At 63.7% G+C, this 22617-nt stretch overlaps 7 protein-coding genes across 7 annotated transcripts; 5 read left to right on the top strand and 2 right to left on the bottom strand.

Moving 5' to 3' along the window:
* Positions 1-278: 278 nt before the first annotated feature.
* Positions 279-1749, top strand: JCM10292_006539 (uncharacterized protein; the record flags this gene model as incomplete). The annotated part of the gene is made up of 3 exons (XM_076651830.1): positions 279-801; positions 909-1420; positions 1531-1749. The coding sequence occupies 3 exons, from the start codon at positions 279-281 to the stop codon at positions 1747-1749; spliced, it is 1254 nt and encodes a 417-aa protein (XP_076502612.1).
* A 1009-nt stretch (positions 1750-2758) lies between these two features.
* On the top strand, positions 2759-6663 carry JCM10292_006538 (uncharacterized protein; the record flags this gene model as incomplete). Its single annotated transcript, XM_076651829.1, has 9 exons — positions 2759-4093; positions 4153-4339; positions 4394-4446; positions 4503-4612; positions 4669-4766; positions 4823-4916; positions 4977-5142; positions 5201-6490; positions 6553-6663. The coding sequence occupies 9 exons, from the start codon at positions 2759-2761 to the stop codon at positions 6661-6663; spliced, it is 3444 nt and encodes a 1147-aa protein (XP_076502611.1).
* A 702-nt stretch (positions 6664-7365) lies between these two features.
* On the top strand, positions 7366-10449 carry JCM10292_006537 (Hsp70 family protein; the record flags this gene model as incomplete). The annotated part of the gene is made up of 15 exons (XM_076651828.1): positions 7366-7474; positions 7531-7882; positions 7953-7964; positions 8042-8248; positions 8331-8518; positions 8581-8725; positions 8789-9019; positions 9082-9311; positions 9384-9633; positions 9691-9749; positions 9809-9880; positions 9939-9982; positions 10040-10140; positions 10273-10328; positions 10382-10449. The coding sequence occupies 15 exons, from the start codon at positions 7366-7368 to the stop codon at positions 10447-10449; spliced, it is 2124 nt and encodes a 707-aa protein (XP_076502610.1).
* Positions 10450-10611: 162 nt separating this feature from the next.
* IRC20 (E3 ubiquitin-protein ligase IRC20) lies at positions 10612-17547 on the bottom strand (the record flags this gene model as incomplete). The annotated part of the gene is made up of 18 exons (XM_076651827.1): positions 10612-10863; positions 10919-11044; positions 11103-11163; positions 11223-11308; positions 11371-11418; positions 11478-11661; positions 11723-11940; positions 11998-12245; positions 12307-12426; positions 12484-12553; positions 12611-12883; positions 12939-13698; positions 13763-13972; positions 14030-14603; positions 14660-14859; positions 14922-15300; positions 15368-17156; positions 17410-17547. 18 exons carry the CDS (start codon positions 17545-17547, stop codon positions 10612-10614), a joined length of 5736 nt encoding a protein of 1911 aa, XP_076502609.1.
* Positions 17548-18008: 461 nt separating this feature from the next.
* Positions 18009-19363, top strand: PAN6 (pantoate--beta-alanine ligase PAN6; the record flags this gene model as incomplete). Its single annotated transcript, XM_076651826.1, has 3 exons — positions 18009-18147; positions 18415-18761; positions 18842-19363. The coding sequence occupies 3 exons, from the start codon at positions 18009-18011 to the stop codon at positions 19361-19363; spliced, it is 1008 nt and encodes a 335-aa protein (XP_076502608.1).
* Positions 19364-19652: 289 nt separating this feature from the next.
* JCM10292_006534 (uncharacterized protein) lies at positions 19653-20210 on the bottom strand (the record flags this gene model as incomplete). The annotated part of the gene is made up of 3 exons (XM_076651825.1): positions 19653-19800; positions 19858-20085; positions 20149-20210. The coding sequence occupies 3 exons, from the start codon at positions 20208-20210 to the stop codon at positions 19653-19655; spliced, it is 438 nt and encodes a 145-aa protein (XP_076502607.1).
* A 254-nt stretch (positions 20211-20464) lies between these two features.
* On the top strand, positions 20465-22322 carry JCM10292_006533 (uncharacterized protein; the record flags this gene model as incomplete). Its single annotated transcript, XM_076651824.1, has 4 exons — positions 20465-20528; positions 20589-21686; positions 21768-22164; positions 22265-22322. The coding sequence occupies 4 exons, from the start codon at positions 20465-20467 to the stop codon at positions 22320-22322; spliced, it is 1617 nt and encodes a 538-aa protein (XP_076502606.1).
* Positions 22323-22617: the final 295 nt, after the last annotated feature.

Raw genomic sequence — 22617 nt, 5'->3', positions numbered from 1 at the left:
AGCGTAGGCTTATACTGTTACTTGGTATTTGCTCTTTATCGAATTCAACTCGCTCTCGAACGGTCATCTGGCCGTCGCTCTCAGAGTTGCACATACCTACCGTGCGTTGAATGCGAGAAGTGGAGGACCCAGTGCACCGGCGTCGACGTAATGCGAGCCGGGGTCGGGGACACGCTAAACTGCGAGCGACCGTTGGCGGTGGGGGGACAGACCCTCGTTTCGTGCTCTCTGTCGCTCTTGCAGAGGCGAGCGCTTGCCTTCCTCTTGCTCTGCACACGATGCCCGCCCTTCCAGCCTACACCGCGCTGCCCTCGTCCGACGAGGACAAGGCTCCGCGCGTCTCCGCCAGCACCGCCCCGTCGGCCTCGACACGCGACGCTCTCTCTCCCAAGCTCGCGCGCGAGCTCGAGAGCACCGCCGACGACGAACACGACGCAGCCTTCTACCGCGCCGACCAGCCCTCGCGCCGCGTCGCGCTCCGCTGGGCCGTGGCCACCCTCTGCGTCTCGTTCTGGGTCCTCGCGGCTGGTGTCTTCGCGCTCTTCTGCTCGGCGGGCGACACGACGCCGCAGCAGCTCCTTGCGAGCTTCGTCTCGTGCGACTCGACACCCCTCGAGCAGGTTCAAGTGCAGGACGTGCCCCTCGCAGCGGCGGCCGCCGACAGCCGCTCCTGGCGTTGGTGGAGGAAGCGCCAGGTCGACGAGCAGGACGGCGCGACGGGCAAGGAGGAGTACAGCACGACGACGTACCTCGGCGATGTCACGACTTATGTCAAGACGACGCGCCCCATCATCAACCCTGGTGCGTTTCCGCGCTTTCGACTTGTATCGGCTTGCGACATTAGCGGACGTTCTGCCGTCTCGTGTAGGTCCGCTTATGAAACGTGCGCTCACACGACTGTCTCGCAGGCGGCTACACTTTCGGCACGCTGACGGGCTACGTCCCGGTCCCGACCACCACCTCGACGTCGTCCGCCACGAACGGCTCGTCTACCGTCTCATCTGCCGCTTCGTCCGCCGTTTCTTCCGCGAGCGACTCGATCGAGACGTCGTTCACGCGCTCCGTCACGTCTCTTCCGCCGCCGCCGCCGTCGGCCGCCTCGACGCACGCCGAGCGCGTCGTTTGGGCTTCGGCCGTTGCCTCCTCCGAATCGAGCCTCTCCGCCGCTGCGAGCGCTCCCGTCTCGACCACCACTGTCCCTCCCTCTCCTCCCGCCGCAACCGCTCGCCTAGTCAAGCGCGCCGCCGAACCCGAGCCGGAGCTCGACTTTGCCGAGGTCGACTACCACGTCCTGCACAAGCGCGGCGAGCTGTTTGAGCGCCAGGACGAGGCCGAGGATGTACAGGGCAAGGAGGAGTTCAGCACGAGCACCAACCGGCAGGGAGAGACGTTCACGCTCGTCAAGACGACAAGGCCGATCGTGCGTTGCTCCCTCTCGGCCGTCTGCGTATCTGCGACCCCGATTCTCGCGCCCGTGCCGTGCTCTACAGGATGTTGAAGGCCTGACGCTGACGCACTTTCTTGGAGCAGATCAACCCCGGCGGTTACACGATCGGAACGCTCGACGGCGGCTGGGTCGATGTCGCCAAGCAGACGGACCGCCCGACCACGACTCTCCCGACGCAGGAGGCGACTGCTTCCTCTGTCGCTGCGGAGCCGACTGCCGCGCCGGCTCAGGAGGGTGAGCCGGTCGAGAAGCGCCACCACGACGAGTTGAGGAGGAGGAGCGTCGTCGACTTCGTGCAGTGAGTGCCGCTGCACTGCGAGTGCGCCGTGTCCGCCTGCTCCCGATGTACCTAGGCGAGCGTTGTCGGAACCGTGCTGGGCACACTCGCGGGAGACGGCGCTGGTCCGCCTCTTCCCCTTTCGTTCCGCTCCGCCCCTGTCCCCTCTGTCGCACCACAGCATTCCCTCCCTTGCAGACACTCTTTTCGCATGTAACTACTGCCCCTTTGCCTCCTCTCGTGCTAGCCTGAGTCAGAGCATGCTTGGCCGGAAAACGAACGCGATCGACTTGGGTTCGGCGCGGTCGAGAGCGCCGGCGACAAGTGCTCGTCGGGCCTTCGCAGCACCGCCCTCGCCCTCGCCTCTGTGCGAGCTGCCGAGCACCTTTGCGGGCCTCACAGCGTCGCTCACTGCTCGCTCGTACTCTCAGCACTCGTCCGGCGCGAAGAAAGAGCGAGCCGCATCCGCTCGTTCGCAGCTCGACGTCGCTGTCCCGCCAAGCGCCCGCTCGTCCGGCCGAGCCTGCCGGCATTGCGCAGGCGGACTACAGGCAGCTCGACTAGCACTCGCCCCGGACCCGTGAGTCTCCAACGTTGGTCGGGGCGGCAGACTCGGGGAGCGAGCTGAGACGGACCCGGGGCCATTGGCGCTGGCGTCAGTGCGCCGTGCGATCAAGCACCTGAGCGGTTAGCCGGGCTTGTGAGCAGTGTGGACGCTGCCTGGACACACAGGCGCACCCATCAGCGCTGCCGTCGGGGTTCTGTACGAGGCGATCGAGCGGGTGGAGCAGGTGGGGGCGAGGATTGCACGCGACGGGAGATGAGCAGGGCAGCGCAGGGCTACGAGCTGACACCTTTACTCGCGTTTGCAGGTTTGCGAACACCCGGGCGACCGCTCAGGGCGAGCGCGATTTCGCGCTACCTTCTTCCGCTCGTCGACCTCCGCCCGCAGTCCGACGCAGCTGGCGACGTCCGCGCCTGTTCTGCCCTCTCTTGAAAAGCAGAACACTTAGCCTACAAAACGGGACGCAGCCATGTCGGCCTCGCTGAGCGGCAACTTCCCGCTCACCTCGGCCAACAAGTCGCGGCGGCGCCGACCCTCGGCGTCCGGCCTGTCGCTCTCGTCGCCGGACGTGCCGCAGCTCCACTCGATGCCGACGCGCAACGAGTCGCCAAACACGCACCCGCCGCAAGCTGGCCCCTATCTCCACCCGCACGCGCACGGCCACGACCACCGCGACCGCGACGGATCTGGCTCGCACCGCAACGGCGCGAGTGGGCACAGCCACGGACACGGCACGTCGGGCATCATTGCCTCGGGCTTGTCGCTCACGCCTATCTCGCCCGCGTCGTCGAGTAGCGCTACGAGCCCTCACTCTGTGCACTCGCCCGGCGGGCCCGCGAGCAGCTCGCTCTCGCTCACGAGCATTTCGTCGGCGAGCACGACGCACACGACGCAGACGGGCATCTCGCGCGCGAGCTCCGTGCGCTCGACGTCGAGCGTGCAGGCCGTCCCGATCCGCAAGCCACAGCGCGGCCCGACCGTGCCCCGCATCGTCACGCGCGGGATCAACGCCATTGGCGCGTACGGCGTGCCGAGCGCGCCCAATAGCGCGCAGAGCCCGACGCGTGCGGGTCCGGCCGGGACACCGTTCGGCGAGTGGAAGGGCAAAGCTCGCGCGCCGAGTGAGGAGACGATGCAGCCGATGCAGCCGGGCTCTTCGGCCGCAGTGACGCCGTCGAAAAGCGGATGGGGTCGGCGGAGAGGTAACGGTGGCCAGGGAGGCGGCTTCTCGCCGCTTCCCTCGCCTGTGAACGAAGGCGGATCTTCGGGGCCTTCGTCACCTGCGAACGGGTCCGAGACCGAAGGGTGGCGGGTCAAGGGCTCGCGCACAACGAGTCCGCCTCCCGCGAACGCAGGGCGAAGCGGCAGCGGCGGTGAAGCAGGTGGATGGGCGCGGCCCAAGTACGAGCGCGCCGAGTCGAGCCGGCTCGACGATGCCGTCCGCATGCGGCAGCGCTCGGCAGATTCGTCCGCAGGGGGCAGCGCTGCGACCAACTCGCCCGACCGGCGCGGCGCGTCGCTCAGTCCGCCCATCTCGCCCGCCGTGCGCGCGCGGCAGCACGAGCGCGAGGCGAGCAGCGCGAGCGGCGGGAGCACGCAGGGCCCGCAGAGCCCGCGGAGCCCGCGTGTCGGGCAGAGGCCGGACTGGGCCGCGGCCGGCGAGGCGCGGAGAGCGGGCGACGGAGGCGCGGTCAAGGCGCCGCTGATTGGCATGACGCCGAATGCGATGGGTGTCGTGGGCAACAGGCGGAGCACCGAGGACTTTGAGTTTGGCGAGGTGCTCGGTGAGGGGTCGTACAGCACGGTGCGTCGCGTCTTGTTTCTCTTCGCCAACTCCAGGCTCACTCTCCCGTCTTGCTCCAGGTCACGCACGTCACGACGGTGCACCCGCCATACCGCGAGTACGCGCTCAAGGTGCTCGACAAGGAGCACATCAAGCGCGAGCGCAAGACCAAGTACGTGTTGATCGAGCGCGACACGCTCAAGACGCTCGACGGGCATCCGGGCATCGTCAAGCTGTGGTGGACCTTCCAGGACGAATGGAGTCTTTGTGCGTGCTCCTCGTCCTCGTGCTATACGGTGGCGCTGACAGCGCTTTTGACAGACTATGTTCTTGAGTTTGCTGAAAACGGCGAATTACTCCACTGGATCAAAAAGGTGCGCTCCCGCTCTTCTCCTGTCTGACCTCCACGCTGACTCCGTTGCATTGGCAGTATGGCTCATTCGACCTGCGCTCGGCGCGCTACTACCTCTCGCAAATCCTGAGCGCTGTCGCATTCATGCATGAGAAGGGCGTGATCCACCGCGACCTGAAGCCGGAAAAGTGCGCGCTCATTTTCTCTCCGCTACTGGAGGCCGAGCTGACCTGAGCGTATACAGCATCCTGCTTGACCGGTCAATGCGTGTCAAAATCACCGACTTCGGCACGGCGAAGCTGCTCAAGCAGGAGGAGGTTGCATTCGGCGCCTCCCTTGATGGTCCGTTCGCCTGTCACCGGACTCTGCCGCACGGATTCTGACCTCCAGACTAGCAGATCCCCAAGGTCGTCCCCGAGCACGTTCTTTCGTTGGCACGCCCGAATACGTCAGCCCAGAAATTCTCAGCGAAGGCAAAGAGTCGAGCTTCTCGTTCGTCTGGCTTGCCACTGTCGCGCCTTGGCTGTAGCTGACGCGGCTTGACACATGCAGCTCCGACTTCTGGGCACTCGGCTGCATCCTTTTCCAGCTTCTCGCCGGCCGTCCGCCGTTCCAGGCGCGGACCGAGTACCTCATGTTCCAGAAGATCATCAAGCTCGAGTACGAGTTTCCGCTTGGCTTCCCGGCCGACGCGAAGGACCTCGTCGAGAAGCTGCTGGTACGTGACTACGCTCGCTGGCCCTCCCGCGAAGATCGAGCTCAGCAATGTACCGCAGGTCGTCGACCCGAAGGCGCGGTTGGGCGGCGATCCGTCCAACGGCAACGGCATCGAGGCTGTCCAGTCTCATCCCTTCTTCACCTCTCGTATCGACGTCGACGCACGTCCGCCGACCGCGCCACCGAAGCACCGGGACCACTCGAGCATCTCGACCTGGATATCCGACTCGGCCAACTCGTCGCTCCGCACCGAGCCCTCTTCCGCGGAGGACAACGTCTCTACGCCCGCATCGTCTCTGCCACCGATCGAGGAGCCAGAGACCTCCGGACCGGTCGAGACACCGCGCGCTGTTCTGCCGACGGTCGAGAGTCTCGCGTCAATGACCTCCGGACTCGCGCTCGACAGCCCGATGCAGACCCCTCCCGCTTCTACGACTCCAGTCCCGCATGACTCGTCGCTTGTGTCGCCGCACGAGGATCCGCTCGACGGGCCGATCGACTGGCAGACGATCTGGACGGTTGACCCGCCCAAGATCCAGACGGGGTTGACGCCGCCCGCGCCTGTAATCAAGGGCGAGTTCGTCCTACTTGGCGGCGACGACTCTATCAAGGCGCCGTCCACGACAGCGACGGGCCTCACGGGCGACCAATCCTGGATCGGCTCTCGACCCGGAACCATTGAGGACGGTGACGACGATTGGGACAACGAAGTCGAGCGAGGATCGGTCAGCGATGATGACTACGACGCGCCCGGCAGTCCGACGAGCACCAGCGGGCGCGACCTGCCGCCAGCCTCGACCTTCGGCGGCGGCAAGTGGTCGAACGTGCTCCTGCCTTCCGAGATGATTCTCATGTGCAGTCCAATTCTGCAACGGCCCTCGTCGGGAGCCGTGGCACGCTCGGCGCTGCTGCGCAGCCCGCGCATCAAGTTCCCTAACCCGCTCTACCTCATCTCGTCCTCGTCTTCCAACTCGTCCCAGCCCGCCTCGCCGCACAATGGGACGGTACCGCTCCCCACTCCTTCGTCCGGATCCACCGGTTCGTCGTCAGCAATGGCTGGATCAGGCGGCTACATCGGCAGCTTGCCGTCTCCGCCTCTTGCCAGCGCCAATTCGGCGCCGACGAACTCGCAGGGCGGACAACTCCCGACGGGCTGGAAGCCACGTACTCTCATCCTGACCGACTACCCGCGCTTGCTCTGCATCAAGGAGTCGGCCGACAAGATCACGGTCAAGAGCGAGGTCTTCTTGGGCTCGGCGCTGCGCGGTGGCGTCCGCAGGGAGGGCGTCAGCGCGTTCATTCACGCCGAGCCGACCGGCAAGGACGGTCGCGGATTTACAGTCAAGACAGTGGGCTACATCCCTTGCATCGACCGCGCGCAGTGCCCATGCTGACGCGCTTTGTCTCGCAGTCCTCGCGCAACTACAAGTACGAGGAGCCGTCCGGACAGGCGATGCGCTGGATTCAGGAGCTCCGCGAGGCGCACCAGGCTGGCCTCATGGCGCCCAAGCCGCGCAAGTGATCCGCTCGCCCGCTCCTCACCAATCCACAGACACTTTTTTTCCGTGCCAAAATCTGCCGTACAGACCTTGTTCCTCTATGTCGTACTGCTTCTTACCTGCGCCCTTTCCACTCCATGCACTATCTCCCTAGTCTCCCTCACCACACACGCCGCATCAGTTCCCGCTCGCATCGCTCGTCCCGCTCATACCCCTCGCTGTTCTGGCCCTCGCCTCCTTGCACGTATGCATGTTTTCCGCCCAGCCTCGCGTGCGAGATGTGGTGAATCAGCTTTAGAGGACAAAGGAAAGCCGACCTGGGCCGCAGCAGGAGAGGTTTCTATGTTGTTGCTGTCGCGCCGGTCGCGGCTCATCACGCCTCTCCGCACGCCCGCCTGTTCGACATGCACCGCGAGTCGAGCAGTCGCCGAGCTTGTTCACGTCGCTCACGACGCGCCTCGCCGTCTCTTTGCCGCCTCTCGCTCTTGCCTCGAACGGTTGCATCGCTTCGCTCAACTCGCACACTTTCGTATCGGCCCGCCGTTGCAAGCTCCTGCGCGTACTGTACCCCAGCTTGACAGCCTGTCCGTGCATGTGGCGTGCCTGCAAGCGGCTCGAGCGTTCAACGGCGCGTCTGTCCGTCCGCGGACTCGCCCATTCCGCACGTTTGCTCCTCGCGGTCTTCTCTTGCTTTCTTCGCTTGTCGAACCCTCACCGTCGGCGCTATGAAGAAGATCTTCAGCCAGAAGCGCAGCAAGACGCCTGCAGTCAACGGAAACGGGCCACTCTCCGAAGTACCCAGCCTGCCGACGGCTCCGTACGCCACCTTCAGCAGTGCGTATCGCTCCTTCCTTACCCGCCAAAGTATCCAACATAATGAATTATTGCAGACGCTGCCTCGTCGTCCCTCGCCGATGCCTCGGGACTCATGAGGCCCAAACCCGTCTACGGCACTCCTTCTCCTCAGACTACCTACTCTACGCCAGCGACAACGCTCGCTGCACCGTCTCCTCCCGTCACTCTTGATGAGCACGGCATGAGGCTGACGTCGCCGGCCTTGACGCCGCTTGTTATTCCCTCGAGCCAATTGCCAGCTTCCTCTGCCGCTCCCCAACGTTCTACCGTATCAAACGGTGCGATGGGTTCAGGCGAGCCGCAGAGCTTCGTTCAAGGCGAGCAAGTCATTGCAGAGGCGGATTCTGCGTTGCAGACGTCCGAGCAGGAGGCGAAACTTAGCGTCGGGTACGTCTGTCGTTGGCGTTCGTCCTGCGCATTGTGTTGACGCTCTCGACTGCTGCCCTCCCCTTCGCAGAATCGATTTCGGGTGAGTTGGCCTGGTCAATCTCGGTCCTTTCCGACGGAAGTATCTCAGAAATGCCGATTTGCCCTCGCGCCGCGCAGCACGACCTTTTCCGGTGTGGCCTACGGCTCGAACCGCCACATGAGCGGCCAGGTTCGCCAGATCCTCAATTGGCCGGGCTCGTACGAGACGTATCGCAAGGTTCCGACCTGCATCGCTTACTACCAGCCGACTCCGGCCGATGAAGCTATCGTGGTTGCCTGGGGGATCGAGGCGAAGGCGATGACGCTTCGCGAGGGCTTCTACAAGTTCGTCAGGCAACCTGGCGACTCGAACGTTCATGCATCTACGTGGTTCTCGGTGCTGATTTTCCAGAGTCTCACCTCGCAGAGTCGAGTGGTTCAAGCTGTTCCTTGACCCGCAAGTCCTGCGCGAGGGTCGACTAGCCGCTTCTGCTCGCCTGCCCGAGCTGCCCTACGGCAAGCAGCCCGTCGACGTCGTCACCGACTACCTCAGCTGCTTGTGGAAGTACGCCAAGGAGCGCATCACGGAGGAGATCGGAAGTGTCGCGGATCTTGGTTCGTCGAATGCGCTCAGCTAGGCCTCGCATGGCTCGCTGATGGCACTCATACCCGCACAGAGGGAGCGGACGTCATTTTGACCGTCCCTGCAGCGTGGGATGCGGCCGGCTGCCAGATCATGCGTACAGCCGCGATCAACGCCGGAATGGTGCAGAGCGCAAGAGGCGGCGATAAAAATTGGCGTGAGCGCCTCAGGATTATCACGTGCGTTCCGCTGCGCAACCGCAGTGCAGCTATTCGCACTCAAATCGCGTCGAGCACCGGCAGGGAACCCGAAGCCGCCGCCATTCATGCCTCAACCCTCACAACGCTCCTAAAGCTGCGCGCTTCGCAGTCGTTTATCATTTGCGATGCAGGCGGTGGCACCGTTGACACGGCGGCTTATAAGCTCATTGGGCAGCTCTCTCAGCTCGAGATTGCCGAGATGTGCGCTCGCACCGGTGCCAACTGCGGATCGCTGTTCCTCGACCTCCGCTTCGAGGCCCTCGTCAAAAGCCTGTGTGCCATGTCTGCGCCTCAGATCACGAATGCGGGCGCTGATTGCTTGAATCTACTTGCAGCTTGCGCAATCACCCCGTACACCTTGACGAAGCGTCTCTCCTCGCCTTTCGTCACGCTTTCGCCGACTGCGACAAGCTGATCTTCCGGGGCACACTCGACGACGACACGCACTTCCGCTTCAACTGCTTCAACATTGAAAATGCGCACGACCCCGAGTGCGGCCTCGAATACGGAGAGCTCGTCATCCCGGGTGCGGTTCTCAAGCGAGACGTGTTCGACCCGGTCGTTCGTATGTCCATCTGCGCATCCTGACTGCTCTGCAAGTTGCGCAACCGCTGATGCCGCTTCTCCTTTGATGCAGAGCAAGTCTTGGACATCATCGAGGTGCAGCTTGCGAAGGTCCCGACGCAAACCGTTCAGGCGCTCATCCTTGTGGGCGGCTTTGCCGCATCCGAGTACCTGTGCGCCCGTGTGCACGAGACCTTCGGCCACCGCATTCCCATCATCGCAAAGCCGCGCGATACCGACGTCGCAACGCTGCAAGGTGCCGCACGGTACGGCCTGGGCTTGATCGGCGGCAAGGCTACGGTTAGCTCTGTCATCAGCCCCCGGTGCGTAGCCCTTGAATGTATTGTGAATGGATACAGATCTGACGCGCTCATTTGCAGTTCCTACATCATGAAGTGCAAGCTTCCAGCTACGGAGGAAGACCGCTACCAGCGGCCAGGTGCGTGACCCTTGATCGCAGTCGCGCCATGTCGCTTGATTACTGATCTCTCACCTAAGGGTTCATCGTGCGGAACAACGCCGGTGTCGAGGTCTGCGAAAACCGGCTGAGCTACCTCGTCGCTAAAGGAGGTTTGTCGAGTCGCTTGTCCCCGAGCGTGAGCGAGCCCGCTGAGCGACGAAATTGCAGCCGTACTGCGGAAAGGGCAGCGTCTTCGCTCGCGGTACTGCAAGGTGCGTCCCTCCCCCATGGACCCCAGTGCGTGGACTGAACCTTCCTGCCGCTCCCAGTTCAGCCGCTCTCCGCAAGACTCAATCTTCACCGCCGTCCTCTATGTTTCCGACTCGGACAGGATCTATCGGTACACCGACGAAGATAAGCGACTCTCACTGTGTGAGCGCCTGACCCTGCTGACTTTCGCTTGTTGGCTGTGATCACGCCCAATTGAAGAGCTCGCACGCTGGACCGTTGATCTCTCGCCGCTCCCTGCATTTCAGTACAACGCCCAGGCCTCGAACGGCAGCTCGTTCTGGTGCGAGTTTGACCTTGCGCTCCAGATGGACTCGGCGGAGATCATTGGTGTGTTTAATGACGCGAATTTGCACATTTCATGGCTAACGGTGCGTCGACAGGCCTGCTATTGACGGACGAGGGAGAGGAGGTGGGTCGTGCCACCTTCGAATTCCTAGGAACCGAGTAATGGGCTTGGGTAGACCGGTCCATATCGCGTGCAAGGTGTTACAGTCTTCGACCGGCGAGCTGGTCGTCTTTCCAGGCCTGGACAGCTCGGCAAAGCAGGTTGTATTGACAACAACGGTTGAGGCGGTACTTCGGCAAGCTGGCTCGTCCCCCTCATCATCCCTCACAGAGCGCCCTGCCCGGACGTCACGAGTCCCTCATGCTCGCGGTCTGGCGCAGTCGCGGCACGACCCGCTGCAGCAATGCCCGCCATCGCCATCGGCTCCTCAAGCGGGTTCTCCGTGTGCACGACAGGCCCGGCGGCGCCGCCATCCGCGACGGCAATGCCGCGTTGCGCCTGTAGGCGTTGCGGGAGGAGATGGCGCTGGAGGTTGAGGAACGCTTCGCCGGAGAGGATACAGCGGGCGAGCTCGTCCTACGTGAATCGCTCGTCAGCTCAGACCTCGCGAGCTCGGTGCAGTGCGGCGCACCTCGTCTTCCGTGATGTCGTCGACCTTTTTGAGATCCTTGACAGCGCGATCCTTCTGCTGCACCAGACGCGACTCCTGCTCGACATCCACGTCCGTGTCGGCGAGGAAGAGAGAGGTGCCTTGACGCTGCGAGCGGAAAGGCGTGAGCGCGGACACGCAGCGATCGATTGAAGCCCAAGCGTACTGCGCGAAGGTCAGCGACGCTGCGGTCGACCGTGTCGCTTACGGCGAACTGGAAAACGGTGCTGCGAGGAGTCGGTGTGGTGAGTACGACGCAGAGGTCAAGATGGAGGCGGTAACCCACGTCTGCTTGGTCTGCGTAATTCGGTGAACGCGGGCGACAGCCTGCAGTTCGAGCGACGGGTGTAGCAGCGGCTCGACGAGGAAAACCTGGCGCGGGGATCCAGTCAGTTCCCGAGTCGACTGAAGTTTAGCAATGCGGGCGAGCTCACGTAGCGAGCGATGGTGAGGTTGAGACCGGCCGACTGCGAGCGCGTGTGCTGTAGAAGGAGACAGCAGTCAGCGCCAAATCGCAGGCGGCACATCGAGACAGGCGTACGAGGAAGAAGGCCGCGATGTCAGGGTCCTCCTGGAAGCGCTTGACGACCGTCTCCTTCTTGCCCTTGCCGGTTGCGCCCTCGAGGCGAACGAACTTGATGCCGTTCCGATTGAACGACTCCATGAGAAGCGCGAGCGCTTCCTGCCAGGCCGAAAAGATGACGATCTTGGCTTCCGAGTCGCGGCTGATGAACGAAGTCCGTCAGCATTCGCAAGCTCCTTGCGTTGCGGAGGAGCGGAACGCACCGGCGCAGGAACTTGACGTGCTTCGTGATGAAGTCGGCTTTGGAGGAGAGAGGCGCCGCCGTCTCGACTTCGCGGATCTTCTCCATGCTGAAGCTGTCAATCTCGGAAAGTTTTGGCGGTTCGACATCGAAGCCGTGCGGCACGCCGTGCGAGTCGAGATACTCCTCGGGCTGCTGCGCCGACGCGTCTGCATCCGGCGAGATCTGCTTCGGTCCGTACTGGAGACGGCGCGGATGTCAGCTGGCAAAGGAATGCGAGCAACAAGCCAAACGCACCGAGACCGTCTGATAGCTGCCCTGCGGGAGCGCCTGCTTGCAGAGCGCGCACGAACGGGAATGGCCGTGCCACTTCCTGAAGCAGCTCGCGCAGGTGAGATGGCCGCAAGTCGTGAGCACGCCCTTTGAGAAATGCTCGGCGCAGATAGGGCAGGTTGTCTCTTCCTCCGCGCGCTCTTCAGCGGAGTCGAGGTGCTCGAGATACCGGCGGCGGGACTGCTTTGACTCAATCGAGGCCTTGAGATCGACTGCGGCAAGAGCTGGTGAGCCTTTGCGTTGCGCAAAAGGTACGAATGAGTGGAGACATACGCTCAGTCTGACGCAGGTCCTCCATCTCGATGAGAAGGCCGCGCCATTTCTTGTGGCCAAAGTCCGGGTCGGCGACATCGTCCGAGATCTGCTGCAGATTGGCGAAGTACGTGATACGAACTGGACGAGTCTCTAATCAGCGCGATGTTCAGGCCGAAGAAGGACTTCCTAACGGACCGTTCGATGCCTTGCCAAAGTCGGAGAGCTCGCTGCGGATGCGGTCACCGACCTTTTCAAGCGACGCCAGCTGCGCGCAGAGATTATGAGAAGGATGGCAAATGCGAGAGAATGCGATACTTCGCACCATCTTGTTGAGACGTGTGCGCTCGCGGTCCAGAATGGCAATCTCCTTGTTCGACTCGGAGCGTTCGGCGGCCTCCCTGAGCTGCTTGATGAGGTGGCGCAGCGGAACGATCTCGGTGAACTCGTTGTCCTCGCCCTTGGACTCGAGGCGCTCGACGAGAAGCTCGTAACGCAGGACGTCCGCGGGTGAATGGCCCGACTCGACGGTGGGCGCGAGGAAATCCTTGTAGCTGTTGAGCTTCATGTTCGCCGTGCGCTTGGCTTGGTGACGAGTCTGAGGGATGCCATTGGAATCAGCAGTGATGGTGGACATCGCGCGACTAACGCACCTTCTCACCGGGCGCCTTCTTCGTGCGCTTGACCTTCGCCTTGCCCTTGCCTTTCGAGCCGTCCTCATAGGCCCTGTCGTCGTCCTCCTCGTCATCGTCTTCGCCTTCGTCCATAACGACGTCTTCGTGGCCGTTCGCCGCCTTCTTGCCCGATGGGCCCGCGATGGCATTCATCGCCTCCTGCATCGCCTGCTCGAGATCGTGGATGGGCACATCGCGCTCGATACCTCCAGGTGGAGGCGCACCCTGCGGCGGAAGGATCTCCTGCGCGTGGAGATATCCCTCCGCTTCCGCCTTGAGCTGATCGCCCAGCGCCGAGCGCGTTCCCGTGATGCCGTAGCTCCATTCGCCAACGAGGACCGTGTACGCCTCGAGGTAGACGAGGAGCTTCTCCTGGAGAGCAGCGCGCTCTTCGTACTCCTCGCCCGTCGCGTCGTCACCGGCGATCGAGACGCGAGTGAGGAGCATCTGGATGATCGACTGGCGGTACTGGTAGATGAGTTCGGCATAGCCGTTGAGAATGTCGCTCGTCGTGGCGATGTCCTCGAAAGCACGAATGGCGCGCAGTCCATGTCCGGACTTGTTGAACTGGAGTTCAAAGTCGCCGACGTCAAGCTCGTGCGTGCTGTCGCGAGCGTCGAGCTGCTGCTTGAGCGTGACCTGAGCCCGCTCGACCGCCTTCTCATACGGCTGGAGGATGGTCTGGCGGAGCGCTTCGGCCTTGGCGTACGCAGCCGTCTCCTGCTCCTGACGTTTCATGCTGCGCAAGGGATCCGCAATTAGAAGGTCAGCGGAGAATGGCTAGTGAGCCGGTGCACACGCACTTGTAGTTGGCGTGGCCTGAGAAGAAAAGTGCGCTGTGCTTGACAAAGAGGAGGTCGCGCAAACGGTTGCGGAGGACGCCGATCCGCTGCGATGCTGCCCGCTCCTTCTCCGACATGATCTCAGTCTCGTCGGCGCCTTCAGCGCTGCGGAAGCCCAGCTCGAGCGCGCCAGCGAGGCCGTCGTCTGACGGATCGTTCGAGGTTGCGCGGCTGCAAGAACCCTTGTGAGCGGAGCGCGCGCGGATCTGGGCATGTGCGCAGGCGTACGAAGCAGCCTTCTTGCGCGCCTTCCACTCGTCGTGAATCTCCTGCGTCACCTCGCCAATGATCGGGTCGACCTCGTCAACGGCGCTCTCGAACAGCTTGAGCGATGGCTCGAAACGGTTCTCGACGTCCTCGTCCCACATGGCGTATTGCGCGCGGCGGACGCGAGCGGCGAGCATGGCGCGCTGGTCGCTCTGGATGTCGGACACCGCCTGCGAGCGCATGGCGGCGTAGACCTCGTCGACCGTCTTGAGCACGCGGCCGAGCGCCTCGCGATTGTGACCGCCAATCTGAGGGTGCGTGCAGAGCTGGCGGAGCGTCGTGAGCGCACGCAGCAGCTCGGGTTTGTCCGGCACCCAGACGTTCGGCGCGCCCGTCTCAGGGTCGACGCCTTGGTTGAGCGGCGTGCCTTCGGCGGACAGGCCAAGCGTCTGCAGCGCTTCGTTGTAGCGTTGGTCGTAGTAGAAGCGCTCGACTGCGGTGAACTCGACTGGCACGATGTAGCGGATCTGCTTCGGAAGGAAGAGCTCGTGCTGGACCTGCGACTTGAGCGTCCTTTCGCCGATTTCGTTCCACACTGTGACAGTCGAGTGTGAATCGCGGGCTTCAGTGAACTCATGAGGATGCACGCACGGCGCTTGAAGCTGGGCGTCTCGTCGAGCAACCTTTGCAGGCTCGTCTTGCCCGAGGCGATCGGCTCGACGCGGAGAAACGTGAGCAGGGACTTGAGATCCGTGATACGATCGCGGAGCGGAGTCGAAGTTACAGCCCAGCTGAAGCGACGGGCGATGAGGGAGGCCGTCTCAGCAGTCGCCCCTGCCGAGTCGCCGACCCTGCGAGAAACGAACAGAGATTCAGTCAAGCCCGCTAGGCAAGACCGCGGCCTCGAACGTACATCTGCGCCTCGTCCATGAGCACGCGGAGGAAATCGAGCTCGACGAGCATCGAGCGGCGGTAGCGGATCTCGCGCTTGTTGCGCAGACCGCGCTGCGCCGGCTTCCTTGCGAATGCGACCTCCTTGCGCAATACGTCGAATGTCGTGAGGACGACGTCGAAGCGCTTGGCGATGTACTCGGCATCCTCCTTCGCCTTGAGCTGCTTGACACCCTCGTAACGCAGGACGCGGAGCGATGGCGCGAGGCGAGCGATCTCGCTCTGCCACTGACCGACAATGGCAGTCGGTGCGATAATGAGGGTGATGCCGCAGGGCTGGACCTCGCTGTCGGTGATCGGGTTGAAGTAAGCCGGAAGCTTCCGGCGTTGCTTGTCGCGGTCTGTGCACGGACAAGATCAGCCACTTGTGCGCGATAGCACGACGATCAAAAGGAAGACGGGACGCACGGATGAGGATAAGGCTGAGCGCCTCGACCGTCTTGCCGAGCCCAACCTCCTCTGCGAGCAGCCCGTGCCCCTCGATCCCGCCGACGACCTTCTTGCTCGCACGCATCTCCTCCTCGCCATCGACGCCGTCCTCGCCGCCCTCAGTCTTAAGCGCCGGCGTCGCAGTGCCGCTCGTGGCAATCATGTACTCGAGCGGGTCATCCTCGCTGAAGAGCATGGACGTGCGGTTGAGCCACAGATCGTGCGTACGCGGCGCGTGGTCGACCGCGTCCTCGGCGTCCGGGCGCGCGAGGACAGGTAGCTGCACCTTGGCCCAGAGCGGCCCGCGCTTCATGTCGCGCAATGTTTCGGCGTCCAGGTCCTCGAGAACCGGCGGCGTCTTTTCGTCGACCTCTTCGTCTGCATCGAACGTCGGCGTTGCGTCGACATGGTCCATCGACGTGTCCTGCGCGACATCGCCATCGAGGTCCTCGTCACCGCGGCCCATGATCACATCGCGCGCCTCGCCCGAGCCGACCGCCTCGTCCACCTCGCGCCCCTTTCCCTTCCCCTTCCCCTTTCCCTTGCCCTTACCCTTCGCCTCGCTCGCCGGGCTCGGCTGCACTTCCTTGACCGGGCGGCGCGGCACGACGCGCTTGCCCTCCCTCGCGAGCATCCACCTGACGCTGCGCGCCTGGAACGGCATGAGCTCGACAGCGAGCCCCGCCGGGTACAGCATCTCGTCCTCGGGCCCGTCGTCGATCGGTGCGCCGTGCCCGTTCGCCGCTTCGGGCTCGGGCTCGGGCTCGGGCGTGATGGCGCGCTGCTTGCCCTTGGCTTCGCGGCGCAGGCGGGCCGCGCGCTCCTGATCCGTCTCCTGCGGTTGATCCGCCTCGCGCACCAGATCACGCTCTTCGGCGGGCGCGATGGGCTTGCCGTTGACCGTGCGCCTGGCGCGGCCGAGGCACGCGTAAAAGTAGTCGATGCCGGCCTCGCGCGGAATGCCGGGCTTCGCCGCGTGCGAGAGGGGCGCAGTCGAAGGGATGAGGTAGTCGACTAGGATGCGCTTTGCGCGCGAGTACGGCGCGGGGTAGAAGAGGGCGGGCTTGAGCGAGACGTCGAGCAGGAGGTGGAAGACGACCGCAGGCTCGCCTGTGTGCGAGGACGATGCGGGCACGAGCTCGACCGAAAGACGCGAATTCATGCGCACGCCCGTCTCGTGGATCTGACTCAAGAGCGCAAGCGCATCGACGAGCCCGCCCGCGCCGGAAGGGACGACTGCGAGTGGCTCACGCTGCGGCGCCTTGCGTGCGGCCGAGCGACGCTTGAACGGTTTGCCGCTCTTCGTGAGGGGAGGCGGAGCAATCCACGCAATCCACGACGAGACGGCGGCGCAGGCGGGGTCGATCGGGTCGAGCTCGACAAGCGCGGCGTTGCTGACGGGGTGGCGCAGGTAGAGACGGTGCGGCGTCTTGGTATTCTCGCGCGCGTGTTGAAAGACGACGTCGGTGAAGGGCGTCGGATGCTGCACGGCTGGCGGCGCAGAAGCGAGCGCGGCGGCGAAGAAAGCATGGTCATTCGGGGGCGAAAAGGCGAGGTCGAGCTTAAGAATGGGAAGCGCAGTCGAGGGCTTCTTGTACGGCTTCTTTGCAGGAGGCGCACCCCGATCCACGAGCGACGGCGACGCCGCGCGCTTCTGCCCGACAGCGACAACCTGAACGTCCTCACCGCCGGCATCGACAGCAGGCGCTTCAGCAGCCGGCTCGACAGCGGCCTTGAAAGCGTTCGTGATCGCGTCCCGAAAGACGTGCTGTGTGTGTATCGAGTGCGATCGGTCAGCTGCTCGGACAGTCTGACGAGAGGCGCTCGATGTCGCTCGAGGTGGGGCGGACGCTCGGATCCCGCCTGAGCAGGTTAACGCGCCTGTACGGGAGCGCGACTAGCTCCACAGAGCTCAAGCAGAGTGTACAGCCCTGTGCGAGCACCCGCCACGGCTCTCCAACCCGTTGCAAGCGAGTGGAGGCGACCACTCGAGCGAGGCGAGGAGGACTCGAGTGACTCACCGTGACCTGATTCTGCACAGCGAGCGCGCCCTGCAGCCTCTGCACGGGCTTGACCTCGTCCTCGTCCGTGTCCGAGCTGGCGGGCACAGGCGGCGGCGGCGGGTCGCGGAGCGAGCTGGTCCGTGGCGTGCGAGCCATCGCGCCGACGGAGCGCGAGCAGGCGCAGTTGACTCGCTCTGTGGTGCAACCTACACCCTGTGTGCCTTCCTGACAAGCAGCCCGAGCGAGCGCGAATGCGGAGATGGAGGGAGAGCGGCGTTGACCTTCGGCGTGACAAGGTTGACATCGTCGCAACTCGCGCAGAATGGGCTCTTTCTCGCTCGAAAGCACCTACTACTATCTGTTGGGTGGCTCCTGAGCGGCTGGACCCGTTTCGAACGGTTTTCAACGCCATGTTGCCGTGTTGAATCTCGTCAAGGTGCTTTGCGTGTCTCGAGCCTGTGTGAGATACACCGCTGTCATGTCTGCAGCTCGAATTGCCTCAAGTCCGCTTTTCAGTCGGAGGATCAACCGACGCCGGCATGGTTCGAGGCGACTATGACTCTGCTTTCTCCTGGCAACTCTGCTCTTTCTGCTTCTCTGCCGGGCTGGACACGAGCATGGTCCCCTCAGCTCCCTTTGCCGTCCTCACTTCCGTCGCAGACCTGCGCAAATGGCGGCAGGCCGCCTTTGACCGCGGCGAGACGGTCGGGTTCGTCCCGACGATGGGCGCGCTGCACGATGGGCACCTGAGCCTCGGTGCGTGCTTCCACCCTGCTCACTGGACTTTTTGTTCGGGCGCACGCACTCTTGGTGGGGCAGGACGGGCATGGCGAGTAGCGGAGATGGGGCTCAACACCGGGACGAGCGAGCCAGCGAAGGCGATGCAGAGCTTGCCAGGCGCACAGCGCTCTCTCGGAGAATTGTTGACATTGCTACAGAGGCGATGGACCCGGGGGCAACGCACCTCGGATGACTCCGCTTCCCGAACCTCGCCCGGCTGACTTTCCTCGTCGACTCCCGCAGTCAAAGCCTCGCTGGCCGAGAACGACCACACCATCGCCTCTATCTTCGTCAACCCCGCCCAGTTCGCCCCGCACGAAGACCTCGCAACGTACCCGCGCACGATCGAAGCCGACATTGCCGCCCTCGCTTCCGCGTCTGTCCCCTCTGCGCCCTCGCGCCGCGTCTCGGCTCTCTTCCTCCCGCCCGTCGACGCGCTGTACCCGAGTGGCATCACGACCGATGTGAGCAAGCAGCGCGGGACGTTCCTCGAGGTCAAGGGGCTGCAGGAGGTGATGGAGGGCAAGAGCCGACCAGGCTTCTTCCGCGGCGTCGCGACCGTCGTCATCAAGCTCTTCAATCTAGTACAGGTGCGCTCGCGATCTCAAGAGAACCAAACGAGCTGTCAAGACTGACCGGCCCACGCTGACCTGCGCCTCCTGATGCACAGCCCACGCGCGCCTACTTCGGCCAAAAAGACATCCAGCAGGCGCTCCTCCTCCGTCGCATGCTCCTCGACCTGCACGTCCCGGCGCCGCTCGCGCACAACCTCGTCATCCTCCCGACGTACCGCGACTCGGCCTCGCACCTCGCGCTCTCGAGCCGCAACGCGTACCTCTCTGCAGAGGAGCGCACGTGGGCGACCGTGCTCGTCGATGCGCTCGAGAAGGCCGAGAAGGAGTGGCAGCGCCTGCGCGGCGCAGACGGGCGCGGGACCGTGCCCATCGCGGACGTCCTGCGCGCGGCCGAGGAGCATGTGCACGGTGTCGAGCGGGCGGCAGCGGCCGAGGGCAAGGGCGTCGAGGTCAAGCTGCTGTACGTCGCGCTCAACGACCCGGACGAGCTGCACGACCTCGAGGGCGAGGTCAAGCCGGGCAAGGGGGCGGTTCTCAGCGGCGCCGTCATGCTCGGGAGGACGAGGCTGATAGATAACATCGTATTCAACTACGAGCTGAACCCCGCACCGCAATAGACTGGCTCCGCGGGCAGTTGTGCCGTCCACACTCCGTGCAGTGCTGCGGAAACGAGAGGAGCGAGTGCTATGCGCGGCGATGCCGATCCTGCACGATGCGGAAGTCGTCGCCGTCATGTATGGGGCCATACAGAACGACTGGGCGAGCTGTGCAGAGGCAATGAAGTCAGTTCAGAAGCCCTCGCGTCGAGTGAGGCCGGACGGACTCTTGCTCAAACCCACTGGGGGCCGGTAGGTCCAGCACTCCGTCTCATCCTTGCACCATTGCGTCCGCCATCGTTCCCTGCTCCTACAACTCTCGCAACCATCCCGCGTAGCCTTTCTTGCCGCGCCCGCTTGTTCCGGCAAGACGCGACAAATCGCCGGCGTCCTTGAGGACCTCGATGCGGTACGAGCTGGGCGAGAGTGGCAGGGCGGTAAGGATGGCGTGTGTGGCGCTGTGTGCGGACAACGTCAACTGAGACTCGGAAATGCAGATGGGCAGAGCAGCGCACCCTGCCGGGAACCGGATGACCGCCTCTCGTGCCTGCTCGAGCCCATCCCCGCTGGTCCCTTTCCGCATCACCGTGCTCGGCTGCTCGACGAATACGACGTCGACCTCGCTGAGCCCGATGGGGCCGCCCATTGTGCCGTACCATTCCTGAAGACAGCTCGAGACGAGTTGGAGAAGGGTGAGCTGGTCGATTGGAGCGGTTGATCCATTGATCGCGTTCACAGGCGTACTGTGCTCAAAGCTAGCGTGTCAGTGCATCCTCGCAGTCCGACGGAGGCGTATAGAGACGGACATGAGGAGGCGAGCGTAGTGGTGTTGAGCTGCAGTGTGAGGCGGCGTACGAGCGACGGGCATCTTGAATCTGCACGTGAGCTTTCGAGCGCCGTGGCTGGACCAATAGCTCGATCAGCGAAGAGCTGCGAGGATCGAGAGGAGATTCAAGATTCCGAGCGAAAGGTCAACCTCGACGCAACTCGCCTGACTGCACCTGCTGGCTGGGAAGCAGCTTCGAGTGCTTGGCAAGCTCTTACTTGTAGCACAGGCGGGCACACTCGCTCCCTCGTGCTGCCTCACTCGGTCACCGCCCTCATCAACTTCTCTCGCTGATGATGGACAATGTCGATACGGCAAGCCTCTTTGGCCTGCTGGACGAGCTTGAAGTGAGTCTCAAAGGTGCGCTCAAGTCTTGCGCACGGCATCGTCCCAGGCTCGGCTGACACTTCGCACCTGCAGACCTTGCTCTGTGCGGCCCTGCCGTCGCATCCCTTGTCAAGCGGACGTGCACCCTCTTGAGGACGGCCGATCGATCCGCCAGCGACACGGCATGCCGTCTGACGACGAATCTGCTCCGCCTCGCCGACGACAAGCTCAACTCGTACCCGTACAAAGACGTTCCGCTGCACTGGCGTCGTCTGTACACCGACGCCGCCCTTCTCGGCGCGCTTGCGCGGCTGCTGCAGCCTGTCATGGACGCGCACGAGCGTCGCGCAAGTCTGCGCGAAGCTGTGCGCCAGCTCGACCTCGCGATCGTCATCGCGGGCGCGCCGGGCGACGGACGCGAGAATATGGCTCTCCGCCTGATCGCTTCCGCGCAGAAGCAGCTGTCTTCGCTTCAACCTGAAGAGCAGCACGAGCAAGTGCGCCCTACCAAACGACGGCGAATTTCCCGCGATGATCCAGCCTTGCCCGACTCTCGACCTTCTCCTCGCGCTCCGCCATACATCCACCGACCGCTCGCCGAGAGGACTGCGCTTCCTGCTTTCGTCCTCCCGTCGTCATCTCCCCTTCGTTGCGAGCCTTTAATCGTGCGAGGCGGTGCGGCCGACTGGCCCGCCGTCGCCGATCCCGCAACGCGCTGGTCTAGTCTCGCATACCTTCGCCAAGTCGCAGGGGAGGGCCGCGTCGTGCCCGTTGAGGTTGGCGGAGACTATACCAAGGAGGGCTGGGGTCAGCGGGTGATGGACTTTCACGAGTTGCTCGACGCGCTCGAGTCGAACGAGGCCCAGCCTCGAGAGCCAGGAGCGCGTGCTCCACCGCCCGAAGTTGTCCTTCGAGACTCTCCACCCGACTACGGCAACGGGGCATCGTCCTCCGGACAGACATCGAGCTCGTCCATCCTTTACCTCGCCCAGCACTCGCTCTTCCGCCAGTTCCCTTCCCTTCTTTCGGACATCCTCATTCCAGATCTCGTCTACTCGGCGCCGGACACTGACGGCACTGGCGCGCCCTACGATTCGCCAGCGACTGAGGACGGCTACATCCTGAATGCGTGGCTGGGACCGGCGGGGACAAAGAGTGCGGCGCATACGGATCCGTGGTGGAATTGCTATGGTGCGTCAGCCCTTCTCCTGACCTTCGACGTCTGAAAAGACACTCCAGTCGGCTGACGAGAGGCTTTCGGCGTCTTTGCAGTACAAGTTGCTGGCTCAAAGTGGCTGTGGGTCGCGCCGCCGTCTTGCTCGTCCGCGATGTCGGCTTTCGGCTCGGGATCTGCCGCACCCGCCGCGTCATCTACTTGCATCGCCTCACCAGGGCCCGAAGCTTCGGCCAGCGACGAACACGACCAGCGTGGCTCCGCTCAGGCCGAGCAGTTCATGAGCAACACCTCCTCGCTCGACGTAACCGTCCCTCCGCTCCAATCCGCGCTGGCCACGCCATCTGCGCCTGGTGACGCTCCACCATCGCTGCTGTCGACTGGGCAGGAACGCGGCGAGGACGGCTACTACTCGCGAGCGTGGCTCGAGCAGGTTGAGCCGCACGCGCGGCAGGCCGTGCTGCACGAGGGAGACGTGCTGGTCATGCCTCCGAGGTGCGTTGCGTCTCTATGTCGCTACTGTTTCTGGTGCAGTAGCGCCTCGGCTGCTTGCTTGAAGGACGGCTTCGCTGACATTGCTCCCTTCACCTTGCAGATGGTGGCACGCCATGGTCTCGCTCGAGACGAGCTTCTCCGTTTCGATATGGTTCTAAATTGTCGTTGTAAACGTGCACTTTACATCGCTTCCCGTCACAAAGGTGTAGCGGTGGACGGAGGGCGCCGAGTTGCGAAAGGAACCGGAAGAGAACCACGCCGCCCGTCTGCACTCGCCTCCAGTTCGGCTCTGTCCGGTCTAGCCAACTTCTCAGTGAGGCTATCGAACGCTGTGAGCGCGTAGAAGAACCACCTTCGCAGGTGTTCGACCCGCTCCACCTGGTCCTCGCCGCTCTTGTCCTTTGTCCACTTGCCTCTTCCGCGCTCTTTCCGCCTCGCAGCAGCTCATTGCAG

The sequence above is a fragment of the Rhodotorula paludigena genome (genome assembly GCF_050403205.1).
Source record: "Rhodotorula paludigena JCM10292 DNA, Rt_paludigena_JCM10292v1_ctg58, whole genome shotgun sequence".
In the NCBI taxonomy this organism is placed as follows: Eukaryota; Fungi; Basidiomycota; class Microbotryomycetes; order Sporidiobolales; family Sporidiobolaceae; genus Rhodotorula; species Rhodotorula paludigena.
Note: the sequence above shows the minus strand (reverse complement) of the source record. Positions and strands in the feature narration are given on the sequence as shown.